The following is a 20,288-nucleotide window of genomic DNA, read 5'->3' on the forward strand; positions in this document are numbered from 1 at the left end:
GACATTGTGACGCACACGCTGTGACGTCTCGGGACAGACGGTGCGGAGGGGGGAGATCGGCGCCGCGCGCCCGGACCCCGCCCCGCCCCGCCCGGGCGCTGCAGACATTCGCAGTCGCAGTGTTCCAGATCAGAGTTGCAACCTGCAAACACCGAGCGGCCTCACACTGTAAATCATGGCAACGTCCATTATGCAGCGCCTGGATAACTTCCTCAATGAGAAAAACCTACTGTCGGATATTCTGGGGAAAATCGAAAGCAAGACGGGGATTAAAAAAACTTACATTGCTTTGGGTGAGTCAGGGCGAGCCGTGCTTGCGTTCATTGCCAATAGCCAACACTCCATACTGGTAATGGCAGATATCTGCCGTTAATTCTGCGTTGCCACAACATGTCAGCTGCAAGTTACGTAAACTTAAATTTGTGGGGGACAAAAAACCGATGTCCGATTCTACTTTAGATTGAAATACAATGTATCCATCGGGGAATGTAACTACGTTCACACCGGATTGCTTGTGTGTGCATCTGTAAACGAATCGACTTGTAACCATATTTTGGGTGTAATCTAACACGGCGAGGTGGCCATTTCAGATTAATACTTTATTAACTGTATGTCAACGTTACCTTCCATCAGCCAACTCGCTGATATTAAAGAAATAAACAGTGGAAACATAATTAATATTAAAATAAGATGTTAGCTATGGTTGTTACTTTCGGACTGTTACCGGGAAAAAAGGATCTGACAGATATGCAGTCCACCGCCTCCGCCCTTTTGCTAAATTGGTTCCCTTTGGTATAAGAATAGCCGCTAATGTGCTTTATGTTACAGTATATCTGTTTCTTTTAACAGCCTTCGTTGCATTCATTTCCATTTACCTTGTGATCGGCTACGCAGCATCTTTAGTTTGCAACTTGATCGGATTCGTTTATCCTGCTTATGTCTCGTAAGTGACAACCACTTTATTCTAATCTAAATCTGCGAAGTTTTTAATCTCTTTTAAACCCGTGGTATTAACAAATTGATCTTTGTGGAGAGACGCTACGTTGCTGCTCGTTACTTTATGAATTAATGATTTCTGGGATGGAAACGGTCCATATATTAAATATCACGAAAATATGTCTGTGGTCTGTGGAATAATTTGGCAGAACGTTGAATTTGCATTGTATTTACCAGTTTTCAGTTTATCGTACTGCTGCTTTAAACATATACTTTTTAATAACCAGGGTTTTGCACACACAGTAAAATTTCATTACCCTTTGAAAGGTATTAAATTCTGGTGGTGTATCATTCCACAAATGTAGTTTCCCATGAGCCTCTCACCTGTGTGGCCATTTATTATACGCAGGTGACATCCACATTGCAGCCATTTAGGTTACTGAATTGAATTCTTATTCACAAATTACTACCCAAAATTTGAGATATGGAGTAAAATGCACCCATGGAATATATAGAAAAGAAGTAAACATTTTTTTTTGCAATGCTTGTTTTTTCTTTTTTTTCAAATCATGTGTGTTTTGGAAAATTATGATATAACCTGTTTTGTAGCAATGCCAATCTCCTGTAATGGAGGGATTGCCTGTACAGCACACAAGCCTTGTCATGATGCAACAGTATAGTCATTATAACCTAAATCTGTTTTGTCCTTGATTGATGTTAACATCCTGCAGTGACCTCGCTTCCCAGTTTGGGATAGCTGGGTTTAATCATAGCCTCACTGTCTATGTGGATTCACCAGAGAGTAGTAATTGATCTTTCTCATTTTAAAGACCCGGCTTTAATGTAATGTGAGAGATTGCACTTAACACTGACCTCTTCGGAGAGCTTGAAATATTGAAATATTATCATCCAAAAATCTATAGATTATTGTCACAAATGAGAATCGAAAACAGCCCACAGATGATGGAGATCTGAAGAAAAAAAACCAGAAAATGTTGGTCAGATAGCACCTGCAGGAAGAGGAACACCATTATCGTTTCAGATCAAAAACCTTCCATCCAAACTGGGAAAGAGGTTGTGGTATTTTTTGCAGTGGCCAAGCAGTACATAACGTGTGATTGTTTGGAGGTAGGAGAGGCGCAGAGCTGAGAGGAGGATAGCAAGTTTGGTGTTGCTTTAGAAAAAAATAATATTAACAACATAAAAGGAATCGTGGCCTCCAAACAGATACTGAAATTACAGAAAGATTCGAGGCGATGCAAGATCAATGCGGTTGGTTTATAATGTTCCTATGAAGCCACAATGCATTTTCAAAATTTGTTAGGTCATGTCATGTGATGGCACTTCTTCATTTTGGAATGAACAGGCTCAGATGGAAACTAATGACTTGTCATATGTCTGATTAATGTCATACAGTTTATTTTTTACATGTTTTCTTTTTAAAGACTAATTTAGGTCTTCTGAAAATCTTTGCAAAATATGTTTTTGAAATCATTTAATCTCTGAATTGTTATTTTAGAAATTAGCGGAATTCAATTCCACGGAAGTTATGCTCTTGTGGACAGGAGTCCAAATGACCATACACTAATAAAATTAAGTGCATTAAAATAGTACATGCAAGGTGGCTGTTGTAAGCATAAATTATGTATCTACAATAATGGGCGAGGTTACCAAATGTTGAAGTAGTTTGGAAAAATATATTGCATAATTCTTTGGCAACATTAATATACCAGAACTTCCTTTCAAATATATTACATTTATGCATGTGAAAATGGGTAGAAATAATTTATTATCTATATACTAAAACTCTCATTTGTTTGTTTGTTTGTTCCTGATCTACAGCCAAAATGGTACACGATAGCGCAACAATTTTAGGCCCACCTTACTCACCGTCGTCCCTTTGGTGCTAATGGAAGAAATTTCATTGACATCAGTGTTATATTTTTTAAGTTATTCACATTTTAAAGTTTAAATCTATCTCCTAGGGAGGGAGGGAGGGAGGGAGGGGGCAGAGGGAGGGAGGATAAGGGGGGGGGGGTGGAGGGGGGAGTGGGGGTAGGAGAGGTGCTGCACCAATACAGGAGAGAATTGGGCCCAATGGGTCCACTTGGTCCAATAGTTTCTAAAATAACAAATGAATTTGGAACTGAATGTTCTGGATCATTGGGATCTCTTCTGGGGCAGGACTGACCTGTACAAAAGGGACAAGTTGCACCTTAACTGGAGAGGGACCAACATCCTAGCGGGCAAGTTTGCTAATGCTACACAGGAAGGTTTAAACTAGATTGGTAGGGAGGTGGGGTCTCATACAGGACAGAGGCACGTGAGAGGCTAGAGGTTGGTATGGAGGGTGGTGTGGGAAAGGTTAGTGGACAGAATGGACAGGTGAAAGACGGAGAGCGAGGAAGGAGGATTGGTTTAAACTGCATGTATTTTAATGCAAGGGGCCTGACGGGTAAGGCAGATGAGCTTAGGGTATGGATAGGTACGAGCGACTGGGATGTTGTAGCCATAAATGAAACCTGGTTAAGGGAGGAGCAGGACTGCCAGCTCAATGGTCCGGGGTACAGGAACTTCAGGAGAGACAGGGGTGAGAGAAAACGAGGAGGGGGGGGGGGGTTGCATTGTTGGTTAAGTAGGATGTCAAGGCAGTGATCAGAGGTGACATCATGGACAGTTCATCTAGTGAGGCTATAAGGGTGGAGCTGAGGAACAAGAAAGGGATGGTCACCTTGTTGGGGGTGTACTACAGACCCCAGAATAGTCAACGGGAATTAGAAGAACAAATATGCCAGGAGATGGCAAACACCTGCAGGTCAAATAAGGTTGTTGTAGTAGGGGATTTTAACTTTCCCAATATAGACTGGGAAAATCAGTGTGAAGGGTTTAAATGGGGTGCAATTCCTCAAAAGTGTTCAGGAGAGTTTTCTTAAGCAATATGTAGAGGCCCCCACATGTGAGAGGGCAATGATGGACCTAGTATTGGGAAATTGGGAAGGGCAAGTTAATTAAGTGTTTGTGGAGGAGCCATTTGGGACCAGTGACTACAGTTCGATTAGGTTTAAGATAGTTATGGATAGGGACGGAGAAGGTCCACATGTTAAAATGCTCAACTGGGGTAAGGCCAACTTTGAGGGTATGAGAGAAGGTCTCGCTTAAGTTGACTGGAGCAGGTTATATCAATGGAAAGGAACATCGGCCAAGTGGGATGTTTTTAAAAGTGTGCTGACGAAAGCTCAGGATTTGTACGTGCCCATTAGAGTGAAGGGCAAATATAAGGAAGCTTGGCTGCTGAGGGAAATTGAGGCATTGGACAAAAACAAGAAGGATGCATGGGACAGGTATAGGCAGCTGGAATCGAGTGCATCCCTGGAGGAGTTTCGGGAACGTGCAGGTACAGCAGGCAGTGAAGAAAGCGAATGGCATGTTGGCCTTCACAACGAGAGGATTTGAGTATAGGAGTAAAGAGGTCCTTCTGCAGTTGTACAGGGCCCTGATGAGACCACATCTGGAGTATTGTGTGCAGTTTTGGTCTCCTAATTTGAGGAAAGACATCCTTGTTATTGAGGCAGTGCAGCGTAGGTTCACGAGGTTAATCCCTGGGATGGCGGGACTGTCATATGAGGAAAGATTGGAAAGACTAGGCTTGTATTCACTGGAATTTAGAAGGATGAGAGGGGATCTTATAGAAACATGTAAAATTATAAAAGGACTGAACAAGCTAGATGGAGGAAAAATGTTCCCAATGTTGGGGGAGTCCAGAACCAGGGGCCACAGTCTAAGAATGAAGGGGAGGCCATTTAAAACTGAGATGAGAAAAAACTTTTTTACCCAGAGAGTTGTCGGTTTGTGGAATTCTCTTTCACAGAGGGCAGTGGAGGCCAATTCACTGGATGAATGTAAAAGAGAGTTGGATAGAACACTTGGGGCTAGTGGAATCAAGGGATATGGGGAGACGGCAGGCATGGGTTACTGATTGTGGATAATCAAGACCAAGAGGGGGGATAGAGTGGGGGGAGGGGGAGTGGAGGAGGGAGGGGAGGGGAGGGGAGGAGAGGGTGCTGCACCAATGCAGGAGAGGTTTGAGCCCAACGGGTCCACTTGGTCTAGTATGACATGATTGTCCTGGATAACATGGAAAAGAATGTGTTTCAGTATACCCCTGAACATCAAGAGTCGAGAGTCAAGAGTGTTTTATTGTCATACTAGACCAAGTGGACCCGTTGGGCTCAAACCTCTCCTGCATTGGTGCAGCACCCTCTCCTCCCCTCCCCTCCCTCCTCCACTCCCCCTCCCCCCACTCTATCCCCCCTCAACCCCCCTTATCCCCATCCCTCCCTAGGAGATAGATTTAAACTTTAAAATGTGAATAACTTAAAAAATATAACACCGATTTCAATGAAACTTCTTCCATTAGCACCAAAGGGATTACGGTGAGTAAGGTGGGCCTAAAATTGTCGCACTATCGTGTACCGTTTCGGCTGCAGTTCAGGAACAAACAAACAAACAGAGTTTTAGTGTACAGATGTCCCAGATAGAACAATAAAATTCTTACTTGCTACAGCACAACAGAATATGTAAATATAGTACACTGTAAACAATATGATAAACGAGAGAAAAAAAAGTTCAGTGTGTATATATACACACATACTCATAAGTACACACACACACACACATTATATATATATATATATATATATATATATATATATATTATATATATAAAAGCATACTCAAAACAAATAATAGTAGTGCAATAATAATAATAACTAGACGGGTGTGGACCTGTTGGGTCCAAATCTCTCCTGCGGGCCCGGCGACCCTCCGTGCAAACCCCCTCCCCACAAATATCGCATCGAAGCATCGTAAGTCGGGGAGCATCTGTATTAGATCACGTGGCCTGGAGCGAGCTTCGGCTCGCAACGGGTCGCTGCCGTTTGCACCAAGGCAAAGTCAAAATATCATAAGTCGAGTCATTGTAAGTCGGGGAGTATCTATTAGATCAACAGGCCCCAACTGCGCATGCGCGGACCTTCTCCCATTGTGACTTCGAAAACGGAGACAGGTATGGCTGACGGGAAGGGCAAGGGAAAAAGGGATTTATTAAAGTTTAAAAAGTGAAAAACATAAAATTTAGACAATAGACAATAAGTGCAGGAGTAGGCCATTCGGCCCTACGAGCCAGCAAAGCAACGCCATTCAATGTGATCATGGCTGATCATTCTCAATCAGTGCCCCGTTCCTGCATTCTCCCCATACCCCCTGACTTTACTATCCTTAAGAGCTCTATCTAGTTCCCTCTTGAATGCAGTATAAGAAAATAACTGCAGATGCTGGTACAAATCGATTTATTCACAAAATGCTGGAGTAACTCAGCAGGTCAGGCAGCATCTCGGGAGAGAAGGACCTCTTGCATCTCAGACTGAAGAAGGGTCTCGACCCGAAACGTCACCCATTCCTTCTCTCCCGAGATGCTGCCTGACCTGCTGAGTTACTCCAGCATTTTGTGAATAAATCCCTCTTGAATGCATTCAGAGAATTGGCCTCCACTGCCTTCTGAGGCAGAGAATTCCACAGATTCACAACTCTCTGACTGAAAAAGTTTTTCCTCATCTCCGTTCTAAATGGCCTACCGCTTATTCTTAAATTGTGGCCCCTTGTTCTGGACTCCCCTAACATTGGGAACATGTTTCCTGCCTCTAACGTGTACAACCCCTTAATAATCTTGTACATTTCGATAAGATCCCCTCTCATCCTTCTAAATTCCAGTGTATATAAGCCTAGTCGCTCCAGTCTTTCAACATATGACAGTCCCGCCATTCCGGGAATTAACCTAGTAAACCTATGCTGCACGCCCTCAATAGCAAGAATATCCTTCCTCAAGTTTGGAGACCAAAACTGCACACAGTACTCCAGGTGCGTTCTCACTAGGGCCCTGTACAACTGCAGAAGGACCTCTTTGCTCCTATACTCAACTCCTCTTGTTATGAACGACAACATTCCATTGGCTTTCTTCACTGCCTGCTGTACCTGCATGCTTCCTTTCAGTGACTGATGCACTAGGACACCCAGATCTCGTTGTACGTCCCCTTTTCCTAACTTCAAAGTCAAGTCAAGTCAAAGTCAACTTTATTGTCAATTTTCAGTTAGTTTACACAGACAGAAAATCGAAATACCGTTTCCCACAATCCCGAGGAATAAAGTGCATTAAATTAAGTTAAAATTAAAAAGGCACAGCAAACAACAATCAATATAAAATATAGTCACTTCAATGAAAAAAAGATGAAGATGAATATATTACAATTTAAAAAAAAAAATTTAAATAAAAAAATTAAATAAAAAAAGATAATAATCTGCCTTCCTATTCTTACCACCAAAGTGGATAACCTCACACTTATCCACATTAAACTGCATCTGCCATGCATCCGCCCACACACACAACCTGTCCAAGTTACCCTGCAACCTCATAGCATCTTCCTCACAGTTCACACTACCACCCAGCTTTGTATCATCTGCAAATTTGCTAATGGTACTTTTAATCCCTTCATCCAAGTCATTAATGTATATTGTAAATAGCTGTGGTCCCAGCACCGAGCTTTGCGGTACCCCACTAGTCACTGCCTGCCATTCTGAAAGGGACCCATTTATCCCCACTCTTTGCTTTCCGTCTGTCAACCAATTTTCTATCCATGTCAGTACCCTACCTCCAATACCATGTGCTCTAATTTTGCCCACTAATCTCCTATATGGAACCTTGTCGAAGGCTTTCTGAAAGTCGAGGTACTCCCCTGTCAATTTTCCTAGTTACATCCTCAAAGAATTCCAGAAGATTAGTCAAGCATGATTTCCCCTTCGTAAATCCATGCTGACTCGGAATGATCCTGTTACTACTATCCAAATGCTCTGCAATTTCGTCTTTTATAATTGACTCCAGCATCTTCCCCACCACTGATGTAAGACTAACTGGTCTATAATTTCCCGTTTTCTCTCTCGCTCCTTTCTTAAAAAGTGAGACAAAATTAGCTACCCTCCAATTCATAGGAACTGATCCTGAATCTATAGAACATTGGAAAATGATCACCAATGCGTCCACAATTTCTAGAGCCACCTCCTTAAGTACTCTGGGATGCAGACCATCAGGCCCTAGGGATTTATCAGCCTTCAGTTCCATCAGTCTACCCAACACCATTTCCTGCCTAATGTGGATTTCCTTCAGTTCCTCCGTCACCCTAGGATCTCTTGCCACTAGAACATCTGGGAGATTGCTTGTATCTTCCTTAGTGAAGACAGATCCAAAGTACCGGTTCAACTCGTCTGCCATTTCCCTTGTTCCCCATAATAAATTCCCCTGCTTCTGTCTTCAAGGGACCCACATTTGCCTTGACTAGTTTTTTCCTCTTTACATACCTAAAAAAGCTTTTACTATCTTCCTTTATATTATTGGCTAGTTTACCCTCGTACCTCATCTTTTCTCCCCGTATTGCCTTTTTAGTTATCTTCTGTTGCTCTTTAAAAGAGTCCCAATCCTCTGGCTTCCCACTCTTCTTTGCTTTGTTGTACCTCTTCTCTTTTATTTTTATGTTGTCCTTGACTTCCCTTGCCAGCCACGGGTGCCTCTTACTCCCCTTAGAATCTTTCCTCCTCTTTGGGATAAATTGATCCTGCAACTTCTGCATTATTCCCTGGAATACCTGCCATTGCTGTTCCACCGTCTTCCCTGTCAGGACCTCCTTCCAGTCAATTCTGACCAGCTCCTGCCTCATGCCTCTGTAATCCCCTTTGCTATACTGTATTACTGACACTTCTGATTTTCCCTTCTCCCTCTCAATTTGTAGATTAAAACTTATCATTTTGTGATCACTGCCTCCTAATCGCTCTTTTACCTCGAGTCCCCTTATCAGATCAGGTTCATTACACAACACTAAATCCAGAATTACCCTCTCCCTGGTAGACTGTTCTAAGAATCCATCTCGGAGGCACTCCACAAACTCTCTTTCCTGGGGTCCATTACCAACCTGATTTTCCCAGTCTACCTACATGTTGAAATCTCCCATAACCACCGTAACATTACATTTGCGACATGGCAATTTTAGCTCCTGATTCAACTTGCACCCTGTGTCGAGGCTACTGTTTGGGGGCCTGTAGATAACTCCCTTTAGGGTCTTTTTACCCTTACAATTCCTCATTTCTATCCATACTGATTCTACATCTGATTCTATGTCACCCCTTGCAAGGGAGTGAATATCATTCCTCACCAACAGAGTGACCCCACCCCCTCTGCCTGTCTGTCTTTTCTATATGTTGTGTACCCCTGAATATTCAGTTCCCAGCCCTGGTCCTCTTGTAGCCATGTCTCAGTGATTCCCACAACATCATACTTGCCAATGTCTAACTGAGCCTCAAGCTCATCCACTTTATTTTTTATACTTCGCGCATTTAAATACAACACTTTAATTTTGGTATTCACCTCCCCTCTCACACCGGTCACAATTGGCCCTGACCTTACTCTCTTATCCCTTCCAGAAGTGAAAAACATAAAATTTAACAAACATTTCAACCCCAGGACAAAAGTGAGTAATGTGGGCCTAAAATTGTCGCACTATTGTGTATCGTTTTGGCTATATTTCAAAAACAAATATATGCACAAATATACAATATGAGAGTTTTAGTAATATATATATACTAGACCAAGTTGGGCCCGTTCCTCCTAGGGTTTCCATTGTGACCTGGGGAAATCGCGTTTTTTCCTTTAAAATAAATTGTCTGTTAAAAAAAAAAGAGTCTCAATTGGGGGGGGGGGGGGGGGGGGGGGGGGGGAGTGGAGAGGGGAGGGGTGGGTGAGGATGGGGGAATGGGGAGGGGAGAGGGAGCCACTGACACCATCCTGCCAGCGGCCATCTTCTTTCTCCTTCACTGTGGTGCCGTGCTCCTCCAGGAGAGGGGGGTGCAATTAAAGGCGGTACAGGGAAGGGGAGAGGGTGTGACCGAGAAGCCTTGCACCCAAAGCCTCTCCTGTATTGGTGTAGCACCCTCAACCCCTACTCAATCCCCCTTATCCCTCCCCTCCCCACCCCCAACTCTCCCATCTTCCATGCCCTCCACTTTTCCCCTTCTCCCCCACCCCACTCTCTCATCCCCCCACCACCACCCCTCCTCCCTCCCACCCCTCCTCCCCACCCTGCCCTCCTCCCCAATCCCACTCTCCCACCCCCACTCGCACTCTCCTCCACCCCCCCATTCCCCACCACCCCCTTTTCCACCACTCTCTCCTCCCCCACCCCCTCATTCTCTCCTCCCCAGCCTCACTCTCACTCCCCCCCCTTTCCCCACTCTCTCCTCCCCACCCCCACTTTCCCCACTCTCTCCTCCCCCCACCCCCCACATTCTCTCCTCCCCAGCCCCACTCGCACTCTCCCCAAGCCCCACTCTCACTCTCCCTCACCCCCTCTCTCCACCCCTCCTCACCCACCCCTCCCCTCCACCCACTAGCCCCACCTGCATTCCCCCACCCCCGCTGTCCCCCTACCCCCCAATCTCTTCCCACCACCACCACCCCCCTTCCCACCACACCCCCTCTCTCCTCCCCCCACCCTCCCCCTCCTTTCACTCTCACTGTCCCCTTCCCCCCATCCCCCTTCCCACCCCCCTACTCTCCCCTCTTCCCTGACCCTCACTGTCCCCCTTCCCTCCCACCCCCACTCTTCCCCCCACCATCACCCCCTCCCCTGCTGTCCCCTCCCCAGTCCCACTCTCCCTCCCACCCCCCACTTTCTGCTCCTCCCAACCTCCCCCCTCCCCCACACTCCTCTTTCCTGACCCCACTGTCCCCCTTCCCCCCACCACCACTCTCTCATCCCCCCACTACCACCCCCCCCCTGCTGTCCCCTTCCCCCCACCCCTCCTCCTCCCCACCCGCACTCTCCCCTCCTCTGCAGTTCCACTCTCCTCCCACCCCCACTCGCACTCTCTCCCACCCCCCTTTCCCCCACTCTCTCCTCCCCCCACCCCCACATTCTCTCCTCCCTTTCCCCCACTCTCCCTCTCCCCCACCCCCCTCATAAGGAAGCATGTGTACTGTGATACCGAATCAATCCAACCAAACCGAAAGAGAGGGAGCAGCCTTCTTATTAATATCACAGCTCCTCTTCGGTAGCTTAGCATTTTAATACTAAACATGTATCAAGATCGTACAATGTTCATTTCCTCAAAATGTAGCACTTTGATTTCCTTTCAGGATGTGTTTTTTTGCATGGTCTAGAGCGGTGTTCTCGTTGGAGCTGAAAAGATAATTAATCTAGAACATAATAAAATGAAGCAGAACCTTGTTGGTTCTTTGTGATCAAGATCAGGAGAGCATTAGTATTTTTTTTATTGTCAGGCGCACCGACCGAGATACGCTGAATAGCTTTGTTTGCATGCTATTCAATCAACTCAAACAGCACGAGTACAATCAAGCCATACATAAGATGGGTAGAGAAAAGGGAAAAATACCAGAGTGCAGAATATAGTGTTAGAGCATTATAGCATTACAGAGAAAAGGTATAAGCTTTGCAGTGAGTTTGTTAGGAAGATCAGAGCTGCACTCTATTTTATGGGAGGACCATTCAATAGTCTGATAACAGTAGGGAAGCAGCTGTTCCTGAATCAAGTTTTCCCTGTGGTAGTCATAATAGAGGAAAATTCCATTGTAGTCTTTAAAAAGGGAGAATTTGCAGGGCACTGGGGAGAAGGTCTGGATAGATCTATGTAGTCATTAGGAAGAAATCGCTAGGTTCATTAGATCCATGCCACGTCCAGCATAACAATCCTATCAATGCCATCCTCCTATTTCCTTGAAACCATTGCAACTTATTCTTTCTTGCATGTCCATTTACTCCTCTGATTTTTTTTTTGAACACGTGCTTGGGATGAAACAAGCATCCATGAAAACCCACGTGATCGCAGGCCGAATGAGCAAACTGCACACCAGATGTTAGGATCGAACTCTGATCTTTGGAGCTGAAAGGTAGCGGTGCTAACACCATGTTGCTCCAGATTTCTCTGGTATAGGGCTGACAGAGACTGGAAACTAAATGCCCCCTTCCATTTCTGTAGCTATGGTGATGGTAATGTTATAGTTTTTATGGCCATCGTTGTTATTGTCATGTGAAAAGCATTGCTGTCCAATCAGATCAGATTCCCCTACTCTGTGCAAGAGATTCTGTGCATCTACCCAATCTATTCCTCTCATGATTTTATACACATCTCTATAAGATCACCTCTCATCCTCCTACGCTCCAAGGAATAGAGACCCAGCCTACTCAACCTTTCATAGCCCAGACCCTCTAGTCCTGGCAACATCTTCGTAAATCTTCTCTGAACCCTTTCAAGCTTGACAATATCTTTCCTATAACAAGGTGCCCAGAACTGAATACAATACTCTAAATGCAGTCTCACCAACGTCTTACACAACTGTAACATGTCCTCCCAACTTCTATACCCAATACTCTGACTGATGAAGGCCAATGTGCCAAGAGCCTTTTTGATTACCTGATCTACCTGCAACTCGACTTTCAAGGAACCATGCACCTGCACATCTGCTCTACAAGTCCCCAGAGGCCTACCATTTACTGTGTAGGTCCTGCCCTTGTTAGACATCCCAAAATGCAACACCTCACATTTATCTGTATGAAATTCGGTATTAAGTTCTTGGGGTATCTGAAAGCAATAATTAATCATTGTTTATTTTGGTTTTCTTTCCTGCAGAATCAAGGCCATTGAAAGCCCTGATAAGGAAGATGACACAATATGGCTGATGTACTGGGTAGTTTATGGTATCTTCAGCGTAGCTGAATTCTTCTCTGACATACTTTTTTCCTGGTTTCCGTTCTATTACATACTGAAGGTGAGTAAAAATGGATTATTATTGTAATTATGTACAAAAGATAGAACAAGTAAAATAGCAAATATTCAAGTTGTATTGTTAGCATTCGTCAATGCTTGTCTACTGATTTAAAATGTATTCTAGGTTAATGGAGAAAAGTTGTAACATAGAACAGTGCAGCACATGAACATGCCCCTTTGGCCTACAATACTCATGCCATAACATTCTATGATTTTTTTTATTTGTCGTTGCATATGAACCTCTTTCCAATGAAGAAATCTTTCATTTCTATTTCCTTTCCAGCTGTGGCATTACATAATCTTCACATTTCTAATGTTGCTTGTCTTCCTCATATATCTGCAAATTGCACAAGTACATACCCTGTTTCAGTCATAGATTTCTGATAAACCTTAATTATCATATCATATATATACACAGCCGGAAACAGGCCTTTTCGGCCCTCCAAGTCCGTGCCGCCCAGCGATCCCCACACATTAACACTATCCTACACCCACTAGGGACAATTTTTACATTTACCCAGCCAATTAACCTACATACCAATTCATAATATCCAGTGGTCATTTCAGTGAGGTAGGTCAACTAATGTACCTCATTATCTGCACTATCTAGTTTATAGCCATTCCGTTGAAAAGTAAAATAATTGTTAGGAGGGCAGCGTCTACTTTCAGTAAATAGTGATAACTGCATACTTGTTTATATCATTCATGTTCTGGATAAACATTAAAAGAGAATAGAATCAGAAATTTAAGGCTCTTGATAGTTCTATGATGGCTGCATTCTAATTGTTGTGATTGTAATTTGAGTTTTTTCAGAGAGGTCATATTTTTAAAGAGGATGAAAGTAAGGTGGACAGATGCATAAAAAAAATATTTACTGCATATTTCATATTATTCGAGTGAACTGCCACATTTTGAGAGATGTAGATAACAATCAAGAATCTACATCTTATGTATTTAGTCACTTTCTATGTTTTTTTAAATTTGCTGTAGGACCATATATTGTAAATCCATGCTGACTTGTTTTTCCCCTGTGGCTGTTTCTCCCAAATGATCTACTATTGCACCTTTTAATAATGGATTCCATCATTTTCTCCACCACTGGTCTCGCATTCCACACCCAGTCATACTGATCTCATGGTCAAGGAAGAAGATGCTCTACTCTCTCTCTCTCGGTCTCGCTCTCTGTCTCTCTTGACTGTCCTACAGGTTTTCCAATTCAACCTAAAACTCACCTCATTGCAGTTCGGCTCTAATATTGCAAAGTTCAGAATGTACGAGGCAATCAAAACATCAGAAAATTACATCTCCAATTAATGTCCCCAATTGCACAAGACATTTTGAATCATGTTGATTACATGTACAGAGCATTGCACAATCTATAACCACAGAAGTGTTTCCCCAGCTGCACCAGAAGAATCTAATGCAAACAGCCACTAAACTGCAAGTTTTAAAGTTAGAATTAATTTCCAAAGCAAAACTAAAATCAATAACCACAAAATGAAACTCTTGACATTTGAGATCTAAACTCCCATTGTAATCCTAAGGCAAAATACTGGAGATGCAGAAAGTTTGGAGAATGCTAGAAATATTCTGCATGTCAAGCAGCATTAGTGGGGCAAGAAATAAAGCAAACATTTCAAGTTTATGACCTTTTGTGGATCCTGAGGAGGGAAAAGCTTACCTGTGTCTACAAATCCTCACACTTGTTCATACTTCAGCCATATCAAGTGAATGTGTGACAAGATGCTCACAAATACAAGGATAGAGTAGCAGAGACTATTGGTCCTTTCATGAGGAGATCAGTGCCTTCTCCAGTCTGGGCTCATCCTCTTCTGATGCTCTTCCTTAGGCAATCAATTGGGATTGGGGATAATTAAGGATATTCATCCCGCAGTGTGGTATGTTTTGTTTTTTTCAAAAATTACATGCTTTTTATTTGGTTCCAGATAAGTGAAGTCTCCATTTCCTTTAGTTACATTTAGAGCATGTACTCCTGAGGGAAACCAGATAGAACAAATAACCTAAAAACAAATGTTGACATGATTTTTGTAGCAATCAAAAAGGAAGTAATTCTGAAAAAGGGTGATTTAAATAACATTTTATCTTCTGCATTCCTGTTCTTATAAGGAACAAATGAAAAAGCCTAATTCTTAATCATTTTTAAAAGTCAACAGTGTAGTGGAATAAAAGTGTTTGATGTTTTAAAATCAGAATTGGTAGTGGAGCACATAGTCACCAGTTGCCCCAAATACCGGCCACCGAATGGTGAACGAGGTCTGATTGACCTGGATGATGACACGTTGGCCTGGCTCGCCTCAACGGAGCTGCAGGTCTAAAAGACATACGACAGAAGAGAAGAAGAATTGGTAACAGTGCAGAACTAGGATAGAAGATGCGTAATTTTTGGTTGAGCTAGTCACAACTTGTAACCCCTTTTAGCCATTCCTGATTATAGTGGGAACTGTAAGATGCATTGCTGTAAAGGAATTGCCAAACATTGTAACCTTCTATTTCAAAATGTATTACATCTGCCAGATATTAAGTTGTATTAGAGGATAAGCATTATAAAAGTAACAATATATCTCTCGTGCCAATTACATTTAGAGAGATAAAAAGAATTGCAAGAGTATAGTACTTGTACATGTTCTTAGGTGTTCCAGAGCACTGTGCAGCCTTTTTAAAAGTACTTCCACTGTGTGCTTCAGTATTGGACAGTACTGCAAATTTGCGATTGTTAATGCAGTGTTCACCTTCATCAGCAGAAATGTTCCAGTCAACATAAGGCATTTGCTTTAAAGGGGTACATTGCTCTAAATGGATTTATGCCCCCACAGACATACTAAAGAGATTGATTACTGAAGGGTTTATACAAAAGGGTTATACTGGTTTTCTTGATTAGTGTCACGGGTTCTGGGGAGAAGTCAGGAGAATGGAGTTAGGAGGGGAGAGGTTGATCAGCCGTGAATGGCGGAGTAGACGATGGGTTGAATGGCCTAATTCTGCTCCTATCACTTATGACCTACTGAAGGAATATACAAAAGAGATTGAATGATAAGCAGAAGTGAAAACCGGTGTACTTTAAAGGCCAGTACTTGTCCCACAATGAAAAGTAATTTGAGTCCTGGTGTAGAATCGTTCCTGATTTTGCATGTTCAAGAATTAATGTTAAGCTTGGAGCAGTCTCTGCTATTGCCACCCCTCTCCTGCTCAGTGTACATGGTGGCTCACTGCTCAAATAAGTCACATTTCTTTTCTCACCTTTCCATTACCTTTCTCCCCACCTCCTGTTTGCTAATATTTCATCCTTTTTATTCATTTGTTGCCTTCTTTCATCACTCTCTCACAGTCCCCAAAAGCTCACAGCAATGCATGTTTTACAATGAGTTGATGGGTATTTTGTCTTTCTGATTTGCAGTACCATTTAGGTAAGACCTGACTTTTTCTAATGTTTAAAAACAAAAATCACATCCTATGAAGATAGTCAATTGTAGAAGTGACAACAGTGAACACGTGCAAGGTTTGCAGCAAATAATTCTATTAAGATATCCTAGAAGATATTTTAAGTGATGGTTGATGTAAAAGTTCATTGTAATGCAATAGCACTATAGACTAATGAAATATCTCAAGTTACTGACTGTATCTCATTGTCTGATATTTAGTGTGCATTCCTGGTTTGGTGCATGGCTCCCATCTCAAGCAACGGCTCTCAGTTGATCTACAAGCGTTTTATCCGCCCTTTCTTTCTCAAGCATGAGGCTGATCTGGACAAAGTTGCGAAGAATCTTAGTGACCGGGCCTCAGATGCTGCAGATAGCATCAGAGAAAATGGTAAAATGAAAACAAGACATTATTTCACTGATCGTTTTGTAAACAGGTCTGCTACACCGAATATACATCAAATGGAAGATAGAAACAAACAGCTGGAGTAACTCAGTGGGACAGGCAGCATCTCTGGAGAGAAGGAATGGGTGACGTTTTGGGTCGAGGCCCCCCTTCAGACTCGTTAGGGAAAGGGGAAACAAGCAATAGACAATAGTTGCAGGAGTAGGCCATTCGAGCCAGCACCGCCATTCAATGTGATCATGGCTGATCATTCTCAAACAGTACCTCGTTCCTGCCTTCTCCCCATACCCCCTGACTCCGCTATCCTTAAGAGCTCTATCTAGCTCTCTCTTGAATGCATTCAGAGAATTGGCCTCCACTGCCTTCTGAGGCAGAGAATTCCACAGATTTACAACTCTGACTGAAAAAGTTTTTCCTCATCTCCGTTCTAAATGTCATACCCCATATTCTTAAACTGTGGCCCCTGGTTCTGGACAACCCCAACATTGGGAACATGTTTCCTGCTTCTAACATGTCCAACCCCTTAATAATCTTATGTTTCGATAAAATCCCCTCTCATCCTTCTAAATTCCAGTGCATACAAGCCTAGTCGCTCCAGTCTTTCAACAGACAGTCCCGCCATTCCGGGAATTAACCTAGTAAACCTACGCTACACGCCCTCAATAACAATATAGACGATGATGTAGAGAGATCAAGAACAATGAATAAAAGATATGCAAAAAGGTAACAATGATAAAGGAAATACGCCATTGTTAGCTGTTGGGTGAAAATTAGAAGCTCGTGCGATTTGGGTGGGGGAGGGATAGTGTGAGGGAGAATGCCGGGGCTTCCTGAAGTGAGAGAAATCAATGTTCATACCACTGGGCTGTAAGCTGCATAAGCGAAATATGAGATGCATTAAATGTTTTTATGAACCCTGTAAAGTAACTATCTTAAAGCAAACATATTCAAAAGGAGAAAAATTGTTAAGAGTACCCTTCAGTAATGCTCTGTCCTGTGAGTAGGATATATCTAGATGATCATTTGCAATATCCTGGGTCATTCACCATTCCTGGGCCTTTATACCAGAGTTCCACATATCTACTCTGCATGAACAATTACTGTTGGAGGATTGCTGCTTTGAGTGCTGAGCTGGGAAATAGATTAAAACACACTGCCTGAGTAAATGATGTGGGGAAGTAAGGTCACTAATTTTATAAGTATCTAGATGAGCACTTGAATCACCAACAAATCAAAGTCTGTAGACCAAATACTGGTAAATGGGATTAGTACAGCTATGTACCAGATGGTCACCATGGTCTGTTTATGTGCTGTATGACTATGAAACATAGAAAAATTGGTGGAGTAGGCCATTCAGCCCTTTAAGCCAGCACCGCCATTCAATGTGATCATGGCTGATCATCTAAAATCAGTACCCTGTTCCTGCTTTTTCCCCATATTTCTTGATTCCTTTAGCCCGAAGAGCTAAATCTAACTCTCTCTTGAAAACATCCAGTGAATTGGCCTCCACTGTCTTCTGTGGCAGAGAATTCCACAGATTTACAACTCTCTGGGTTAAAAAGTTTTTCCTCATCTCAGTCCTAAATGGCCTACCCCTTATTGTTAAACTGTGACCCCTGGTTCTGGACTCCCCCAATATCAGGAACATATTTCCTGCATCTAGTCTGCCCAATCCTTTAAGAATTTTGTTTCTGTAAGATCTCCTTGCATCCTTCTAAATTCCAGTGAATACAAGCCCAGACAACCCATTCTTTCAGCATATTGTCAGTCCTGCCATCCCTGGAATTAACCTGGTAACGCTGCACTCCCTCAATAGCAATAATGTCCTTCCTCAAATTAGGGGACCAAAAGTGCACACAATACCCCAGGTGCAGTCTCACCAGGGCCCTGTACAACTGCAGTAGCGGATGTAGTGTATCTGGACTTTCTAAAAGCCTTTGACAAGGTCCCACACAAGAGATTAGTGTGCAAAATTAGACAACAGGGTATTGGGGGAATTAAATGTGATATGTCCATGTCTGCAGATGACAATGCTGGGTGGCAGTGTGAGCTGAGAGGTGGATGCTATGAGGTTCCTCCTAAACTCAAATCCTCTTACAATGAAGGCCAACCGTTCTTCACTGCCTACTTACTTTTAGCGACTGATGTACAAGCACACCCAGATCTTGTGCACCTCCCATTTTCCTAATCTGACACCATTCAGATAATAATCTGCCTTCCTGTTCTTGCCACCAAAGTGGATAACCTCACATTTATCCACATTATACTGCATCTGCCCACTCACCCAACCTATCCAAGTCACACTGCAACCTCATAGCATCCGCCTCGCAGCTCACACTGCCACTCAGCATTGTCATCCACAAACATGAAGATGTCACATTTAATTCCCTCATCTAAATCGTTAATATATATTGTCAATAACTGGGGTCCCAGCACTGAGCCTTGCGGCACCCCACTAGTCACTGCCTGCCATTCTGAAAAGGACCCGTTAATTCCTACTCTGCTTCCTGTCTGCCAACCAGTTCTCTATCCAAGTCAATACCCTACCCCCAATACCATGTGCTCTAATTTTGCACACTAATTTCTTGTGTGGGACCTTGTCAATAGTTTTTTGAAAGTCTAGATACACCACATCCGCTGACTCTCCCTTATCTATCCTCAATGTAAAACTAAAAAAAACTCAAGTGGGCATAATGGTAACAGGCCCTTTGAACTGCGCAAACAGTCAAGCATCCATTTACAACCTATTCTCCCCAACATTTCCAATGCCCCACATTCTACCACTTGTGCACACACTAATTGGCCACTGGAAATTGCACTGAACCTTTTGAATAGTCTGCTAATATTTTTTTTCACCTTCAAAGGCTAATGTGAAAGAATTGATATGCCATGTGAGTGCAGGACATTTACTAAACATTGCAATTGTTTATGTAAGATGGCAGTTAGGCAATTTATCTTTGGCACCATGAAGATTTACAAGTAAATAAACATGTAGTAATGCATTTTATTTGTGCATTTTTGTCTCTCCAGCTAAGAAAGCAACAGCAAACTTAATCTTTGACGAAAAGAAGAGCACTTAAATAATACCTTTTAGAAAGCTTGCCTTTATTCTTTGCTCCCTGGGATCCAGAGCATTAAGATACCGCCTTTGGAAAGTTTTTTTTTTAATGTACACTTTAAATGCATTTCTTATCTATATACTCGGTTTTACCAAAAGCAAGTGGAAACGATATAATACTCAATTTTAATGTAATACTACATTCAGTATTTAATTGCGTATTGCAAGAAAATCATATTACTGGCAATGATGGAATTTCAATTCTAGTGGGAAAAAAATCTGGTTTATCATGTCCTTTTATTGTCTGGTGAATGTTTAATAAACTTCTAAAGTCGATCTCGGAACAATTTATTCAAACTAATCAGTACATTTATAGCATTTTTCCAGGCAAATGTATTATCGTGAACCAGGACTGAAACCTAAACCAGAACTGGGCACGGTGTTGATCAGACATGGCACAGAGGGTGTGCAACCATCATGACATGATAAATGTCTATATAACCTTGGCCTTTATGTTGCAGTGCCTTACAATCAATCACCCGTTTTAAAAAAAAAATCATAAATTACA

The 20,288-nt window shown here is 42.7% G+C and overlaps 1 protein-coding gene across 1 annotated transcript; it reads left to right on the top strand.

Annotated features, from left to right (window-relative positions):
* Nucleotides 1–25: 25 nt before the first annotated feature.
* Nucleotides 26–20,056, top strand: reep5 (receptor accessory protein 5). Its single transcript, XM_078396342.1, has 5 exons — nt 26–293; nt 850–943; nt 12,682–12,820; nt 16,479–16,647; nt 19,693–20,056. Exons 1-5 carry the CDS (start codon nt 176–178, stop codon nt 19,740–19,742), a joined length of 570 nt encoding a protein of 189 aa, XP_078252468.1. The 5' UTR covers nt 26–175; the 3' UTR covers nt 19,743–20,056.
* The last annotated feature ends 232 nt before the right edge of the window (nt 20,057–20,288 follow it).

Source organism: Rhinoraja longicauda, chromosome 3 (genome assembly GCF_053455715.1).
Source record: "Rhinoraja longicauda isolate Sanriku21f chromosome 3, sRhiLon1.1, whole genome shotgun sequence".
Classification (NCBI taxonomy): Eukaryota; Metazoa; Chordata; class Chondrichthyes; order Rajiformes; family Arhynchobatidae; genus Rhinoraja; species Rhinoraja longicauda.